We start from the raw sequence: 18,994 nt of genomic DNA on the forward strand, positions 1-18,994 counted from the left end.
TTCTCAATATATTGAAAATATTCTTAAATTAAGTAAATGCTAGAGCCATTATCTTGACATAGTGGTATGCACTAGGCCTTATATTTCTTGAAACCAGCTTGGAAACTGTTGATATTCTAGCTTCAAGCATGTACTTACTCAAAACAGGTCATAACATCTCAGTAACAAGCTGTAATATCTTATTTAGATAATTAAGGACAGAAACACTTCAAACAAGTGAAGCAGTCTAACATAAAAACTGCTTACTAAGAAGAACTATCTTATCGGACAAAAAATAAGCATATGTCCCTTTGATCTAAGATATTTCTTTTTACTTAGATTTCACTTTTTGCAGTGGGGTTTGCACCTATGAATCTGTTCCACCACGGGTTGTGGGATTGAGAGAACAAAAGGTGAATATCAGCTGCTCTTAACGGAGATTCCTGCAGCCTACCGCAGAACATGCACATCTGGCCAGAAACCAGGTTTCCTGATGTTTAGATGAACCTTATTTCTGCACTGTGAAAGCTCCCAAAGCAAAGCTTCAAAGCATTTAAAAATCTGTTGTATTTTTCTTCAAATCAGATCACAAAGGCAGGTTAGGAGTGTGACTGCACAATCCCTCAAACTGTTACTAAATCAATTTAATTTGAACAAATTTAGTCATTTTTCTGTGCAAAATGCAGCCATTAATGATACTTGACGTTTATTACTGTGAAGCCAGTGCTTCACTTACTGCTGCAGAAGGAAATAACTGCCAACATGCAGCTTTATAACGCTTTCCTGTGCGTCAGAGAGTGACGGTAAAGCGGCACTCGGTGTGTTTAAGAATGAGTCAAAGGACAAAAAATAGTGTCTGACAAGTTGGAATAATAATCTGCATGTTTACATGTATAGAGTTAATAATGTGGACCATTTCCCATTCAAGCTTTTAATCTCTTTGCTCCTTAACCCTCATACCTGATTTAAAACTTAATTTCTGAAAGGGGACATTTTCGTCCCCTTTTAAAACAACTTAAAAACATCATATGTTAATATTTTTTTCCACTTTTTTTTTTCATAGATCTTTTAGTTTAGATTTGGATCATAACTAACAAGTTTTCAATTATTTTCAAAAATTTAAACCTTTAAATACTGGTTTATATGATGTAAACGCCAATTTCTGTATAAAAAAAACTAAAAAACACAAAAACTGCTATATCCCTAAAAATCAATGTTGTTGCCAATCATTGACATATCCCAGACCATAATTATCCCTACTCAATAATTCCACTTTGCATTCCATATTTTGAAAATAATGGCACCTAAAGGCTTAAGATTTGGGCTAAAAAGTTCAAATTGGCATCTAAAAGGTTTTTTTTTTTTAAATAATTGAAAACTTGGTGGTTATGTGGAATAAAAGATTTATGAAAAAAAAGTGGAAAAAAATATTAATATATGATGTTTTTAGGTCGTTTTAAAAGGGGACAAAAATGTCCCTTTTCAGAAATTAAGGAGTTTTTTTTCTACACAATGAAAAATTGCATTGTATATGATGTGTGTTTGAAATTCGAAAAAATAGTCAAAAATGCACAACTGGACCAAATATGATGAGTATCACTATCTACAGTGTGAAATTAGAGGAGAAAGTACACCCCAAGTGGACAAAAATTTCCCCTATCAGGGATTAGGGTTAAAGAATAAATGTGCCTCATTTAATTGATAAATAACATTTTTCTCTCTTTAAAAGCTGAGGGTTATTGTCCTCGACATTTTCCACACAAGCGCATCCCGAGGACGTTTCATTTCTCACTTGAGGATGCTCACACATTTAGGTGTTTTCTGCACACGCGTGCACAAAGTTCCAGCACATATGTTATGTGTTTGAGTGTTTTAACACATTAAAGGACCCACATCAGACTGTCTGACCTTAACCCGGCTCCCCAGCGGGTCCCAGGGAACATTTCCCCGCTCGCCCCTCCCACCAGCTGAGTGCCAATTTGTCATCCTCAGGTTCTCTGCCAGCGCACGGCGCTGCGGGGCCATTAGGGCCTCTGCATGAGTCGGCTGCAGAGCGGCAGGACTCGCCGCTCCTGGGTTCACAAACCCAGTCCTTGAAGCCACATTTCTTCTGAGTAATTTACTCTGAGTTGTTCTCGTTTAGCTCCTGTGGCTTCTTTACACAAAGGCAGTAAATTCAGATTTTTACTACCACATAACTGTGAAAAATCCCCAACGCATCTGAGAAAGTTGGTGATTCATAGCAGGGACCAGTCACGCCTCCAAAATGCACTTTCAGTCTGTTTCAGAACAGAACCTTCACACGGACCCTGAAGGAGTACCTGCATGCATTTTAATTATCTTTTAATAAATCTGATGGTTTGTGCCAGTCCACTCTTATCACTGTTACAATTTGTTCCGTTTAACAAATTAAAAGGGTTCATCCTTCAAACAGCTGAGATTAACGCTGTCACACTGGAAAAAATCTAAGTATTACCAAGTATATTTTTCTCATTTCTCGTCAAAATATCGCATTACACTTAATATCAGACACAACTGCCTAACAAGTACTATTTCAGCCAGATATAGGGACTTGTTTTAATACAATACATCTGGAATATCTTGTTAAATGAAAAAGTCTTGAAAACAAATTGTTTTGAGTCATATTTCACATGAAACAAGCTTTTTTTTTTTCATTTGAAGAGGTTTTTAAGCTAATTTCAAGATCACTTTTAACTCAAAAGTCCTAAATATCACATCTTATTTCAAGAAAGCCGTTTTCCACTAGCTCCATCGGCAGAATTTTTTGCTTATTTCAAGCAAAAAGTGTTTTTTTTTTAACTTATTTTTGTAGGGGCATTTTTTCCAGTGCAGACTGCTTGTACACGTTGAGACCAGGCTGCACTTAAAATACGGTACTTTATACTCTTTCAGTTATATTCTGAAGGTAACTGAGTGCATACTGTAGCTGTTTCAAGCATCAGCCCTCAGTGGTGAGATAGAAAGGGAGCTGTCATGGAGGGTGCCGAGGTGAAGGCTTAAAATTGTTACACAAACCTCTCTCCTTGGAGGCATTTGTGTTGTTGCACTTATTTATGCATAAAGTGACAAATGTCTTTATAAGAAAGTGAAAAAGAGCACTTGAGGACATGGTTATTGGCTGAGTAATGGGTCTGTGGGCTTCTAAAAGTTCAGACTCGTTCCCAGCTGCCTCGTTAGAAAAGCTGACAGCTCGCAGTTCGTGACGAATTCCATCCTTCCAGACTCCAAAAAAAATCAATTCAAGGCCAAGACACAAAAGTTTTCCCATGTATTTTTATAGATTGTAGTTCATGGAAGTCCTTTACAGGATCTTTCTTAGCTTCCTTCATAGAATGGGAACTGTTTCAACATGTGAAGAGTGAGAATAATAAAAACACCAGCCTAGCTGCACTGTTGGCTCTACTCGATCTGATTGGTTGAAGTTTGTCTTTCAACTAGGGCTGGGCAACGATTCAAATGTTTAATCTAATTAATCACATGATTTCCCTGATTAATAGCGATTAATCACATTTGTACGCAAAATCCAAAAATGAATCCAAAAGTAGTGTATAGCCTTTATCATTTAGCTTTATTTTAAATGTGCTGCCATATGAATGAAAGTGCCATAACATTTGTTGTGCAAACACACTTTTAACATCAGCATCTTTCTGTAGTTTTTATGTAGAAGCCTCGCTCCACTGTCTGTTTCCTTGAATGACTTGCTGCTATCAGTTGTGTGTTTTGCCTTTAAGTGATATTTTAGACTGGAACTACTACGCTGAGAAGACAATTCAACTTGGCTGTAAATGCAGGAGTTTTTTTAAATTTATTTTGAAATACGTGCTTTTATGTTGAAACAAGTAAAACAGGAAGTAGCGCCGGTTAGCTCCGTTTGCTTCACACAGAGACCGAGGAGCACCTGAAGCGGTGATGTCCAACTTTAAAATGAAAATTGCCGAGTAAAAGTTCTGTACCCTTCTCCATGTTTGGTGGATCCGCGATAAAATATTTATCGGCGTTAAATAATTAACAAGTTAACGCGATAATAACGAGTTAACTCGCCCAGCCCTATTACCTACCATGCGTTATTCTTCTTTTCATCCACAATAGTCGAAGAATAAGCCAGGCTGTACATAAAAGATGTCCAGAAAATCTCAACATATATCATGAAATTCTAAGTCATTATGGTTACAAATAGCTGGATTCACTCCTTGCGAGTAGTGCACCTGTGGTCCTTTGGAGAATACTTCCATAATTAAATGCTAATATGATTTTGTTCAGTCCTAGAAATAAGTTAAGCAGTTCTGACAAGCACATCTAAAGCACACAAACTCTTTTTTTCTGCTAATTTTGGGCTGCGTTTTATGTATCAGTTTAACAATCTTGCATTCAGGGTAGCACACTTTGACACTTTCTTATATTATCATGTAGAAAGTTTGAAGGTTTTAAGGGAACAAAGATTAATATTGAGCCACATGCTCAGCTGAGCAGTTATATGTGACTTCCATGTGCTAACAGTGATGCAAAGTGATGATAATTTTATTCACAGCTGGACAAGCCACACAGCAGCAGGTGGAAAGCAGAAAAAATGGCACATCTCACTGTTGTTTATGCCGCTGCTTTTCCTCAAATGATCGGTCTCAGCAGTGGAAAATATCCAGCCTGTGCTGTGCTTTGGTTGTGGCTTAATAAAGATATTAGTTGGAAAACCAGGCCACCAGCTAGGCTCTCCTCTCACAGGCGCCTGAAAGAAAAATCAATGCTCAGATGAAGTTTTCTCTCTGCTGGACCATCCATAATTCAGACGCTCTCAGGTGGTCCTGTATTCACGATCGATCAGACGGAGGTAACAACAGCACTATTGATATGCGGGAGTTTCTTTGACATCTGGAAAGCAGCTCCTGTCGCAGATTAAGAGATGAGCTGGTTTTCAGAACAGATGCAGAGGTGCCTGTTCAAAATGCATTTAACCCAAATCCTCCAGTCCCCCTCAAACACGGATATGAGTTAATCAACTACCTTAAAGAGACACTGGAAAAAATGCCCCACCAAAAATAAGTACAAAAACAACAAATAAAAGACGTTTTTGCTTGAAATAAGCAAAAAACTCTGCCAATGGAACTAGTGAAAATCGGCTCGATCTTGAAATTAGCTTAAAAACCTCTTCAAATGTCAAAAAAAGCTTGTTTCATATGAAATGTGACTCAAAACAATTTGTTTTCAAGACTTTTTCATTTAACAAGATATATTGTCTTCAAACAGTCCCTATATCTGGCTGAAATAGTACTCGTTAGGCAGTTGTGTCTTATATTAACACATTGAATACCGGTGGTGTTTGCGGAATTATGTCGTAGAATCCCAGAGTTCTAAACCATTTTTTTGACGTTTTTTGTACAGTCACAGCATATTATGTGATAGGGTCACTGAAACATGTTATGGCTCGTTTGAAAGCTGAGACTTTAAACTCTTTGTGGGTCAAAACTGCGTGTCTCTAGGTGGCGCCATTAGCGAGCTATCCTTAGCTAAACCAAGGCGGGTGTCCACCAAAATCAACAACAAACTGAGATGTGAAACTTGCGCTCTTTCAGCCTGTCACACTTTAGATACTTACATATCCGGGTCAGAGGATTTGCGTCGTGTCCTTGTGTCAAAGGAGTTTACATGTTCATAAAACCACCAAGTAGGTGGAGGGATTCTAAGAATGTATAGATTCAGAATCCATAAAAAAACTGTAAAAATGTATTTTTTTCCATTTGGGAGCCAACGCATGGGCAGTAAAAACGTAGTTTCACGTGACTTGGGAGTCAATGTGTTAAGTGTAATGAGATATTTTGAGTAGAAATGAGACAAATATACTTGGTAAGACTTTGATTTTTTTTCCAGTGTACATGTTGAAAAGTGCATAAAGTTTGCAGTCTCTCAGGGTTTTACAGCTTATTAGAGGTCTATTAACTGATTAAATATTGTTTTCGTCTTGTTGAAAACGACTTTTCCTCTATTGTTTGGATAATTCCACCACATGCTGTCAGCAGAAGCTTAAACTTGTAATCCAGAATGACTGAATCGCCTCACGGTGGAGGTACAGGTAGCGCCGACAGATGGCCGACACCGGATGGAAGAATGAGCCTTCCTTTGTCTCCGTTGCTCTTTGAAGCTTTTCCAGCTGGCTGTTCCTTCTTGTTTCCAAGACACCTCGAGGCTCTTCAGTGAATTCAGTTACCACAGAATCATCTGCTGTTACTGTGTTTGACAGATGTGGGTGTTAAGTACATGTAAGCGGCAGATTTAATGCAATACTTTTCAGGAAAAAATAAGAAATCCTTTCTGCTTAAGTTAAAGGAAGGATTTTCTTTCTCCTTGTTCAGTTGACCTGAACAGTGATTGAAAAAAACAGAGTTCAAGATCTTCAATCTTTGTGTGATTTCTGTTCAGGGGCCACCAAAGACATGGGCAAGATGCTGGGTGGAGAGGAGGAGAAGGACCCGGATGCAGCCAAGAAGGAGGAAGAGCGGCAGGAGGCGCTGAGGCAGCAGGAGGAGGAGAGGCAGGCCAAGCACGCCCGCATGGAGGCAGAGAGGGAAAAAGTACGGCAGACCATCAGGGACAAGGTGAGGAAGCACTTAGAGATTGAGCTTTGATCAGCATCTCTGGTATGATGGTACAATTCACTGTGTTTGTGATAAATGCAGCTGGAACAACTAGAGTGGATGTGTCAGGGTGGTGAATTGCCTTTTTATTCATTTATTTAATCTTTATTTGCTTTGATAAAGTTTTAAATGAACACTGATGATTCTGTCAAGTTTGCTTTGAGGAACTGTGGTGGTCTTAAAATGCTTTTTGAAAATATGACTTGTCAATAAGGGTGGGTGCGAGATGTGGAAGGACACGGATTCGGATTGTTAAAAAAAAAACAAAAGCAAACTGTTTTATGAATTAAAAAACAAAGGTCAAAACAAAGCGCGGCTGAGCCGGATGGAAAAACAAAACATGACGAAGACAAAACAAAGAACATGCACTGGAAAAAAATGCCCCTCCAAAAATAAGTAAGAAAAACAACAAATAAAAGACATTTTAGTTTGAAATAAGAAAAAAAATCTGCCAATGGAACTAGTGAAAATCGGCTTGTCAAGATTTCTTGAAATAAAATGTGATATTTGGGACTTTTGAGTTAAAAGTGATCTTGAAATTAGCTTAAAAACCTTTTCAAATGTCAAAAAAAGCTTGTTTCATATGAAATCCGACTCAAAACTATTTGTTTTCAAGACTTTTTCATTTAACAAGATATTCCAGATGTATTGTCTTCAAACAAGTCCCTATATCTGGCTGAAATAGTACTTGTTAGGCAGTTGTGTCTTATATAAAGTGTAATGAGATATTTTGACTAGAAATGAGACAAATATACTTGGTAAGACTTTTATTTTTTCCAGTGTGACTTGGCATTATATGAAATGACTTAGCTTGGGCTGAAGACGGAGTAAGGATCTGACAAAGTGCATGAACAAACCGGGAGCCTAAATACTGTGGAGGGTGATTGGTGAGTGAGTGCAGCTGATGATGATACCACAGGTGAAGTGAATGAAGGTGATGGATGAACAACAGAAACTGTGGGGAAAACATGGCTAAACTAAATACCGGATCTGGACTAGAAACTAAGACATGGCAAAACTTAAGAACTAAACATGAACTAAAAACCAAGACATGAGATGAACTCAAACATGATAAAACACAAAACTAAGAACTAAAAACATGGGGAAAACCCCATGGACGGGACACGACTCAGCTATTAATGGGTTAATGTTTTTCTATTTAAATTACATTGCAGAGCTAAACTTGAGGTTAAAAAGGGAAAACTCCAGCAACAAAACTTCTTTCTTGTTGTGTTTGACTTGCCGTGCTGCTACAACAATCTGACCGACAAAAAAGGTCGACTCTTTTGCACAATAAAAAATGTAATCTTCCTTAAAGGGATAGTTCGCCTCTTTTGACATGAAGCTGTATGACATCCCATATTAGCAACATCATTTATGAACATCTTCTTACCCCCTGCTGCGTCCTGTGAGCAGAGTTCCAGCCTCGTTTTGGTGTTGATGAAGGTAGTCCGGCTAGTTGGCTGGGGTTTAAAAAATAAAGCGTTTTGCTTCTCTAAACAATATGCGTTCAACAGAGTAATACATTTGCATCACAAAATGGTTCTCCAGGAAAAAGTCAGACTTCACAATCTCTTGGCCCTATTTTATCTCCCTTCGTATCACTGCCTGTTGCCGACAGCCGCGCCTGTTACGGTGTTTACTGCTCGGTCTGCACTTCGGTCTGCACGGTCTGCACAGCAGGCAGTGATACGAAGGGAGAGAAAATAGGGCCAAGAGATTGTGAGGTCTGACTTTTTCCTGGAGAACCATTTTGTGATGCAAATGTTATTACTCTTTTGAACGCATATTGTTCTGAGAAGCAAAACACTTTATTTTTTACACCAGTTTTCTGTCTTTTGAATATATCATATGAACATTAACTCACAATCCAAACTACAGAGTAAACAAACAACAACGACACAAAAAAAAGACAAACAAAGTGCCTACATTATACCATATATCAAACCTTGATCTCTGAGCAAATCAAATTGGTACAGGAGTATCACATATATCACATTTATCTAGTCATGTCTTCTATATAATTCAAAAATACCCCCCAAACCTGATTGAACAGATCTTCTCTTCCTCTAATACTGAAGGTTACCCTCTCATATAAGGCCGTTTTTGTCATCAGCTCTGTCCATTCCTTAAAACAGCAGATGTTAGCTGACTTCCAATGCCTTAGTATTACCCTACATCCAGTTAAGGTTGCTAATTATATCCAAAGCCTCTGTCTTCCAGATAGACTAATGTTCTCTGGTAACACACCCAAAATACATAAGGCAGGAGATTTAGACAAGTTAAGTTGAAATAGATCATTCAAAATATTGATAATTCCACCCCAAAGCTGATCATTTTTGTCACAGCCATAGAGCACTTCTTTCTGGCATTTCCAACAGGAGTCCCTATCTGTTAATTTCAGTTTGACTAATTTACTGGGGGTCCAATGTTTTCTATTAAGTATTTTGTATTGAATCATCCGCGCCTGTGTTTCCCTTAGTGTGACTTTTTCTAATGATGGGGTCCCTTTAGGAAAAGTTATAAAATTTCAAGTTGGAAAAAGATAGTTTAAGGTATTTTTTCTACAGCTAAACATGGTAGTGGCTCACTTTTGACCCGCAGGACAACAGGAGGGTTAAGCTGTGTGTCGTCCCAACATCCGAGGACCTGCTATTGTTGCTCTCATATCATTAAATTTACTGTCACGTTTTTTTTCCCTGAACACCACCCCTTTGCCATCCCTCCATCCAGTATGGGCTGAAGAAGAAGGAGGAGAAAGAGGCCGAGGAGAAAGCAGCTATGGAGCAGGCCTGCGAGGGGTCGCTGACACGCCCAAAGAAAGCGATCCCGAGGGGCTGCGGAGACGACGACGAGGAGGATGAAGAGAGCATCCTGGACACTGTCCTCAAGTTTCTGCCCGGACCGCTACAGGACATGTTCAAGAAATAAAACAAAAAGCAAAACCAATCAAAAGAACCCTAAGTCAGGGTCCGGTCTGGCCTGGGCCAGGCTGCAGGGCAAAGGGAGGCGGGGCTCTTTGAGCTGGGAACCTTGGGCTAAATGAGGAGAGACTGGGGCAATTATTTTAGGTATCTATAAGTAGGAAGGGTCCTATTTGTAGACTGTAGAAGTTGTTGGCATCAATTTGATTGGGGAGTTGGGGGGGGTGGGGGCTCTTTTCCAACTGTTAGAGGCTGGACACTGCCTTTGTAGAGATCTTTTCATTTGTTCTTTTCTACTCCTCAACAGTTGATTCATTCTTCCCTCTTTTATTTACCACAATATCTCTCCTCAACTGCCAGTTAGCACATTTCTTACAGTTGGCGTCTGTTTCGACATCGGACTTTTACTTCTGTGGTTTTTCAGATGGTACTGCCACCATGTTTTCCAGTAGATGGAGCATGTTTTTCATCCTAATGAGTGTTTTATACTTTCATGAGCTTGGTGGAGGTGTTTATAAAAAGGAAAAAAACAGATCATTTGAGTTTTTAGGACATGTGCCTTCATACCATCTCCTCTCGCTGAGGAATTGTAAATGAGGGTTTGAATATTAGTCGCACACAACATTTTGAAGATACAATTTAAGACACTTTTGGAATAATGTATTTGATAGCGGGATGGCGAGTTGGCATATATTTGGTTTTCCAGAGGCTCACATTCTGGAAATCCTGGAAAAGGCTCCAAAGGTTCAAAACTATTTGAAATACATGATTTACTCACGAGTTGCTAGTTCTTTAACAGCTTATTAGACTGCCGTGATGTTAAAAAAAATGGGTCCTAAATGGGTTAAGGGCTCAATATACGACAGAATCAAAAAGTTTTACTCTGCCCCATGAATCATTCAACAAGCAGCTCTCTTTCTATCTGGTTTAAATCTTATTTACAGAATAGAATTAAGGTCAATCCAAGTCATAATGATTGAAGTAGTCTGATCACCATAGACAATCAAAGCACTCCCCACTGGGAAACACGGGGATGCTGGTACGCTACATGTCGTCCTGTCCAGTCACACAACGCTAATGGCTTGTTTAAAGCGCATTCATCTCTTAAATAACTTTTAACCTACTCCTATGTTATTTTCATTAACATACTGCCAATGTGTTGTAATGCACAGAAAATCTAAGTTGATCTTCTCCGTCGTCTCTCACTGTTGAAGCTCATCAACATCAAGACCAAAGAAATACTGGTGAGACCCTCATATTTCTTTTGTGGTCATCAGTTTGGATGTCACCGTTGGTTTTCATGGTATGTGTGAGGCTTACGGGAGAAACAGTCCATTTCAGCTTAGCGCATACGTTACAATAACCACTGCTAAACTTTCGTACTTCCACTAAAGTATTCCGTGGCTGCATAGATGATGGAAGTGTAGACCGAACCAGAGACTGCTGGAAGAGCTGAATATACGCTGCATCTCTTAATCTGACAAAAATATCATAGTGATCTGTCACATAGTATTTGAATAGATGTACTGTAAATTAAAAGAATCTATTTAGTGAAAGTACCTTGATATATGGTCGTTTATTGATTAAAAACAAAAGCATGTGGGTTATTCCTAAAAGATCTGGTGGCTATTCAGTGGTTAGTTATGCAATGGTGTTTGATTAATACATTGTTCCACGAGTTTGTAATTTAGAATAATTTTAGGGACTAGTGAGACTAATGATGAAGTTGTCATACGCATTAATGTAACACATTCTCTCTTTTTCATTTTCTAGCTCAGATAGGACTTTTCACTAGACAAAGCCATATCGTTTAGATCGCAATAATTAATTAAAACGATTAAAAAGAGAATATTTCATTGTTTGTTTTCTGTAAAAAAAAAAAATAGGTTATCTGTTTGTAATCCTCACCGTTCTTCTCTCTCAAACATGTATACTGACGTATACGCAAAGAAAATGTACGTAGAAAAAAGAAGCCATTGTTCTGATTGTCTCAGTGTACTTTGTGTGTACTGTAAGCGTGTTTATATGTGTCTTTCTACATGTCTGTGATGTGAGACCATGTTGTTGGATCATATAGTCCTGGTTTATACTATATAAATGTGTCTTTGAACTGTTATGTGCACAGGCAGCAGCTGAGGCGGCCTCCTAGTTGTGCCATGTTTGAAAAAAAAAAAAAAAACGAAACTTAACACATTCCTTTTAAAATGTCGAGCATGCAAATTTTTTGGTAAAGACAAGAATACACCAAAAAAAAAAAAAATTGAAAAAAGAAAAGAATCTTGGATTATGTTCCTGTTTCTGTAGGAGTCTCCAGGCAACAGAATCTGTGCATTGGATCCAGAAAGATGAGCTGTGGCTTGTGAGGTGTCTGAGTGTGCGGAAGGTTTGATGGAGCATAAGGTCGTGATCGCATTCGGTAGTTTCTTCGCATGATCACAAAACCGAGTGAAATTAAAGATATTAAATGGCTTTGAAAGATGATACTGCCCCAAAAAAACATCTGGAGGAGCTGACCAGATAGAAATTATTGACGATGAGGCAGAAAAAGGATCTTTTATAAGGTTTTTCTTAGATTTGAATTAGCATTTTTCCATTTTTTTTTCACAAACTGACATCTTCCTTAGGTCTTAATGAAATTACTAACTAAAAAAAACAAGTACAACAGCTGCCTTTCAGCCCTATCTTTACAGCTCTGGTCATCACTTGGTTAAAATCCACCTCTCTCCTGTGGGCTGTGCCTTACTTAAAATCAGCACTACAGCTTTGCATGAACATTCCAGTGTAGGAACGTAATTACACTCAAAAACCTGCGAAGCACATTATTACCGTATAAGAGACCTCCAGCACCTATCCCAAGAGCTCACACTAGCACACGCACAAAAAAAATCAATGTACAAGTTCAAACTACAGCACAGAAAACGGACATAAACCCACACATCAAGGCCACAGACTGTTTATACTGATCCCTCTCTTGGGCGCCTTGCAGCTGACAGAAGCACGACGTAATGTTGCATAAAGCTGGCAGTTGCTAGACAACTCAGAAATCCCATCATCTTGTTGTTTTTGTTACATATCAGTCTCATAAATCCTGGATTTCATTGTCACTTGATTGCTGTGTTTTGACCATTGTATGAATGGCAATTCTGGTACTTTGCCGCTGATGTTGCATTTAATGTCAAAATGGGAAGTTCAAAGCGGTGGGGCTGTAACTGGTTTTCTTTTTGAGAGTTTTTGGGTTCCAACATTGCACTTAGGGCCAGAAATATGCTTTTATTCCTGACCTTAAAGACACAGCGAATAGAGCACAAGGTGAAGTTGTGAATGAATATGTTCATGGGGAGGCTACAATGACTATGACTCATCATGTCAGGCAAACCAAAAAGCCTCAAAGAATTACAAATTTCCAAGCTGATAATCACTTCAAATGCCCAAATATTTGCTCTCAAGCACAGAAAAATGTATGTTTTTTTTAATTAAACATTAACAGAGTGGATTTCTTAAATCAGATACATGAGAAAATACATAAGATACAAAAGAACTTCTAAGAATTTGTGTACAAACGCTTGCAGGTGGGATAAAACGAGATCCACAAAGATGATGCAACAGAGTGGCTGCAGCATTTGGATGAAAGTCTTTAAGTCAAAGCACACGTGCGTGTTCTTGGCACATGCCAGAGTTCACCTATGCTCTTTTAACTGCAACCTTAAGTGGAAAAAATTATATTTTTGCTCCCTAAACTGGAACATCGAGGGACCGAATCTTGTTTTATTGGCTCCAGAGTTTGATGTCAGTAAAAAAAACTAATTAACCAAATAGAAAACATTTCAATCTTTCAGTCTTTAATAACTTGTGGCAGCAGGAATAGGAACTGTCCTCTGTGATCTCAGCCTTATGACATCAACCCTGTTTGACCTAAACTCCGGTTTTTAACAGAGTTTAGGTCAACTAACATGAAAAAATAAGACTATGGGGGACGTGCAATTAAATATAGATCTTTTTTTCATAGATGTGGTGTAGTGCTTTTTATTTTCAATTTTACGTCGCATGTGTTGAATATTTCATGCAAATTCTCACGTCTCTATGGAGGACACAAACCTGCAGAGAGATTTATTTCATTGCAGTTGCTTCAATACCATAAATGAAGACAAAACGTTGGTAAATATACAACGTGTTCAGAAATGTCATGCATCTAAGGCCAGACTTACCTTCACCTTCCCCACATGGACTCAGCTTTAACAAGCCTTGTTTCCCCCTCACCCCCGGAGGTTTGAAAAATGGGGACGTAGGTCCCGTCCTTGGCTTATATCGTGGGTCCTTCATGGAAACTACAGCCATACATCCTCTGTATGTAAAATAGTCTCTCAGTGGGACTCATCTCGAGGCGTCACGGCATGTGAACTGCCTTTGAAAAGGGCTACTACCATGTCATCTGTGTGTGAGGTTAGTTGTACTGTAACTCATCTGTCACATCTGTAGTCGTCCTGGAGTTATGGCGTTATAATTCATCCTGGTTGCTTGAGAAAAAGCGGTCTGTGGAGCGATATGTTAAGAGCCCCTGTGGCGTCACAGTTTAGATTAATCCTCCGTTTGATAAACTATAGCGTAAGTTTTTCTTTTGAGTAGGCGCTTAACAGTAAAGTGGAAGATATAAACTATATATTCTAACAACGGGTGAAGGAGGTAGATTAAAAACTGGAAATGAAAGGCCTCAAAGACATCAAACAGGCACATCGAATCCCAGCTGTTTTTTCTCTGAAACAGCTTATGTACCAGTGTTGATGGGATGATTTTAAGGGAAAATGCAACCCGAAACTGGATTATCAAAGCATCTTCTGTTGTCAGGAGCCCAGAAACTGCCATTAAACACTACAGTTGGTGTAAAAGGGAAGATTCTCCATTAGGTTTCTCACGAGTTACATGAAATATCAACACAAACTAATTCATTCTGGCAGTGAGAAAAATATATTTTCGATGTCTGCTTCTGAGATGTAAAACGACTAAAAGCTATGAGCGACTGAATTTAGTTTTTTTTATTTGACTTTATTTGTAATCCAACTCCAAATGAGGCTGAACTTTGATGAAAGATGTCATAACATTTGTCTTGTTTGTAACATTTCTACATTAGCTTACTGCCCTGCTGAATCCTGCCATTGAATCCAGAAATGACAGCGTTGTGCTCGGTCATCGCCATGTTTACTTCTCCTGTTGTTGAGATTTTTGGTGTGCTCTTGTTTACCGTTACTGTGATGACAAACTTTGAATACATTCCAGTCTTTTTGGCATTTGCACTAGAACACGTTAAAATGTTACACGGACAGCTGTTATGGCATCTGTGAACGTTTTACTTCCTCCTGTCTGCCAGTGAAAATCCGAGGCAACGACCAGTTTTCGAGACCTGATTTTAGCCTCGTCGCATGCATCCACAAACAAAATTAGCAGCGGTTTACAGGTTCACTGATGGTGTAACCTTGTCCCGTATGCTGGCTTATAAAAACGAGGGACAGGATAAGAAAATTGGAAATGAATTAGGGATATAATTCATTCTGAAGGTCTTCTTTTCTAATTCAGGGTGCAGAGGTTAAGAATGTAAAATATGAGTTCTTATTTTGTTCATTTTTTCTTCTTAAATGCATGTCATATACTCTATGTGGAGCCCAGTCACTGTAAACTGTATCATCAGTGGAACTGAATCATTCTTTTTGGAAATTAAATGCATCACACTAATAAAAGAAGAAAAAAAAAAGGTTTGTAAAATTCTACCCATCTCTGTCTTGCGTCCACTGTTTGTTTCACTGTGTGTGTTAATGTACGGAAGCCCAGAGCAGACATGGTGCGTATAAACTTTTTTTTGATGGTTTTCTCGAGATAACGAGTTAATTTACCGATGGTTTTCGAGGCCAGTTTTTCTCCCCAATCCGCCCCTGTTTATATGTGTTTATATGTATTTCTGGTAAAGGTTTTTACCCATCTTTACCCCCCTTTCATTGAAAACTGAATAAAGTAGCCTATGAATCAAACATTGGAGCGTTTGTGTAACAATTCTGCTTGTGAAAATGCACAAAGCAAATCCCGTTGGTGTGACGAGTATTTCGTTTTCTCAAGATAACGATAACGGCACCTCTCGTGCATCATTCGGTAACCATGGAGACGACCTGGTCCCCTCAGCTGGTCACTGATGAAGTTGACTACATCAGCAGGATCACTGAGGTGTAAACGCCTATTGAGCTTAAAGGGATACGCCACCCCCAGGCCAAATTAAGTGTATCCCCGCATTCCCGAGACATAAATAAGTGTGTGGGAGCGTTTTCCTGGCGACCCAGGCATTGTCCGAATCTCACAGCACTGACCACTGCTTGGTTGCGCGTAATACATACATGCTAGCGTCGCCAGCGTCGCCACTCGAAATATTTCGCCCAACGTGAATTAATTTACTTGATTTACCTTCTAATTACTGTGTGAGTGGTGTACTTTCACATCGAGTGCAAATGACTGTGTAAATCAACACAGAAGGCTTGGTTTGCTCATGTCGGTTTGACGTAGCGGGGAGTGTGCTTCGGCTGTGTTTTCCGCACTGGAAACTAGTTCCCAAACCGACTTGAGCAAACCAAGCCTTGCGTGTTGTTTACACAGTCATTTGCACTCGATGTGAAAGTACACCACTCACACAGTAATTAGAAGGTAAATCAAGTAAATCAATTCACGTTGGGCGAAATATTTCGATTGGCGACGCTGGCGACGCTAGCATGTATGTATTACGCGCAACCAAGCAGTGGTCAGTGCTGTGAGATTCGGACAATGCCTGGGTCGCCAGGAAAACGCTCCCACACACTTATTTATGTCTCGGGAATGCAGGGATACACTTAATTTGGCCTGGGGGTGGCATATCCCTTTAAATGACGCGGGCTGATATGAAAGTTATCTCTACAAGACAAACAAACTGCGAACACATAAAATACATATAAACACATATAAACAGGGGCGGACTGGGGAGAAAAAGTGGCCTCGAAAACCATCAGTAAATTAACTCGTTATCTCGAGAAAAACGATCATTGTTTTCTCGAGATAACAACATAATTATCTTGTTATCTCGAGAAAACCATCAAAAAATAGTTTACACGTACCACATCTGCTCTGGGCTTCCGTATTAATGAGTTATTTACCTTCCAAAATCAAAAGTGGGAAAGTGTTTGAATAACTGCTCTGCTCTGGATTGTTGTTAGCAGACTGGCTAACTACCTTTCTACAGAGTAAGGAAGCAGTGCCCTTAGTTTTCATGATCTCTTTTCTGTTCTCAGAGTTTAATGGAGGCTATAACAGGAATAACATGTCATGATATACCAGTTTTGACAGAAATTGTGACAAATATCACCATCTTGTCGATGATACACATCTGGAAATGACTGATTTGGTCTCAGCTAATAAAAATCAGTCAATTAAACTTCACAATGGTTTAATGAAAACAATAAAAAACGTTTAATTTTACGAATATCATTCAGGTAGTGACCATTTTGAGTTTACACTCTGCATTTACAACGTCAGTCCAAAAATCACACCAGCTCTGCATTAACCTGTCCAGCAAAGCTTTCTAACAGGAGCTCACAGAACATAGGAACCAGCACTGCGATACCAGACACCAAACCCAGGGTGGAGAGGCTCGGTGAATGTGGTGCTGAAGGTGTGGAGGTGCATCCGGCGGGACGGTCCACATACACTGCTGCTCTGTTACTGCCCGGGGAGGAAGACCGGATTTCTCTGTTATTGTGACAGACGGAGTAACCACCATCAGTGCAGTCCAGACTCCAGGAGTGGCCATTCCTTCCAAACACATCATCACTGATGTCTCCTCTCCTTATGATTTCCCTGTAACTCACTGCCATGTCAACATTTCCTCTCCACCCAACCTCCCAGTAACAGCTGATGACACTTGTCAAATCTGTCGGGATGATTCGCATGTGACTGAACCTCCTCCACGGATGAGACCTTCCTGTTGTTATCTGACAGTTTAAGGTATCTGTTTAATGTGTTTGTATCAAATGTGAGTTCGCAGAGATCTAATGGAGACAGCAACACACAAAGAGAGCAGCGGTTAATAATCTGCCAGCTGTTCACACTTATATGACGACTGATTAGATCAGATATCAAAGTACAATGTAAACCAGTGATCTGATAGATTGAGGATGGTTAAAAGGGTTTTAATTAAATTAAAAACACACTTACACTTCTTCAGGCCAGCTTTCAACCACTGCACTCCACCAGGCTCCATCCTGAAAGAAAACAGGTGTCAGACCAACAAAGTCTCTTTCAGGGTATTACGTTGCCTTCATCGACGTGCTTTACTTATTCTCTGCAAATGTGATTATATGTCAACATGAATCCACACTCATTATCATGCATACACACCAGCACAGAATATACACTGAACTACTCTCTGTGTGCATCATCTGGAGTCAGAAACATTAATAAGAATGGATGGGGCAAGAATAACTGTACCATCTAATTGTTGTTTTATATTACACGTATAACTTCACTAAAGACACTAAATATACTGACTTTTTGTTTTCAAAGTAGAAGCTGTGTAGTTTTATTGTGTCATACATGTCTATAGCCAGCACACTCACACTTTTCAATCATGTACAATTACAGATTGTTTTTTAATGTCTAAGTCGGGTTCATAGTTAAATACTTTTTATGATTGGCTGGTCAAGACACAGAAATGAACATTTCCCTAGTACTAAAAGAATAATTATTTATTTTCCTTAGTAAGTACACAGCTGCCTGACATATCTATGATAAATCTATAATTTAGCATAGTGCTCTCAATCAAGATAATACAAATATGTTAATATGAGTTGAAAGGGGCTCTTGAACGAGATTAACACAGAGAAAGCACATCTTCTGTCTGACATGGTGTGTGGGTCCAGCAGTTCTCTTTATACCGGAGAGTGTCCAGTTTACAGGAGGGATCCTCCACTTTAGCAGACAGAAGCTTCACTCCTGACTCCCCTGGATGATTATAGCTCAGGTCCAGCTTTCTCAGGCAGGAGGGGTTAGAGTTCAGAGCCGAGTGTAATGATGCACAACCTTCCTCCGTGACCAGACATCCTGACAGTCTACAGACAAACACAACACTTAGGATTCATATCGCCTCAGACTGCTGCGGGGCTCGTTAGGGAGGCCACTTTGAACTCATTCACAGCTCATTTAGAAAGTCAATAGAACCAGCTCGTCTGAAAATAATTTCAAATTTGATTCCTGACCCAAGAGTCTCCAGTTGGCAGCGTGAACTTTGTAGACCAGCCGACAGCTCCTTCGCTCCTGAATCCCACAGGTTGTTGTTACTCAGGTCCAGCTCTCAGAGACGAGTTGAGTGAGAGCCGTATTTCCAGTCAATGTTTGATCCTCACAAATCTTTTAAAACATATGGTACCCACCATTTAGCCCCCA

At 39.3% G+C, this 18,994-nt stretch overlaps 1 protein-coding gene across 2 annotated transcripts in view; it reads left to right on the forward strand.

The window, feature by feature from the left end:
- LOC142398038 (complexin-2) overlaps positions 1–11,723 on the forward strand; it is a 78,425-nt gene extending 66,702 nt beyond the window's left edge. For both annotated transcript variants that reach the window (XM_075481994.1, XM_075481996.1), the window contains exons 3-4: positions 6,412–6,587; positions 9,360–11,723. In XM_075481994.1, coding sequence (XP_075338109.1) covers positions 6,412–6,587; positions 9,360–9,557 — 374 coding nt within the window. In that variant the 3' untranslated portion in view covers positions 9,558–11,723. The remainder of the gene's footprint in view (positions 1–6,411; positions 6,588–9,359) is intronic.
- Positions 11,724–18,994: the final 7,271 nt, after the last annotated feature.

Source organism: Odontesthes bonariensis, chromosome 13 (assembly GCF_027942865.1).
Source record: "Odontesthes bonariensis isolate fOdoBon6 chromosome 13, fOdoBon6.hap1, whole genome shotgun sequence".
In the NCBI taxonomy this organism is placed as follows: Eukaryota; Metazoa; Chordata; class Actinopteri; order Atheriniformes; family Atherinopsidae; genus Odontesthes; species Odontesthes bonariensis.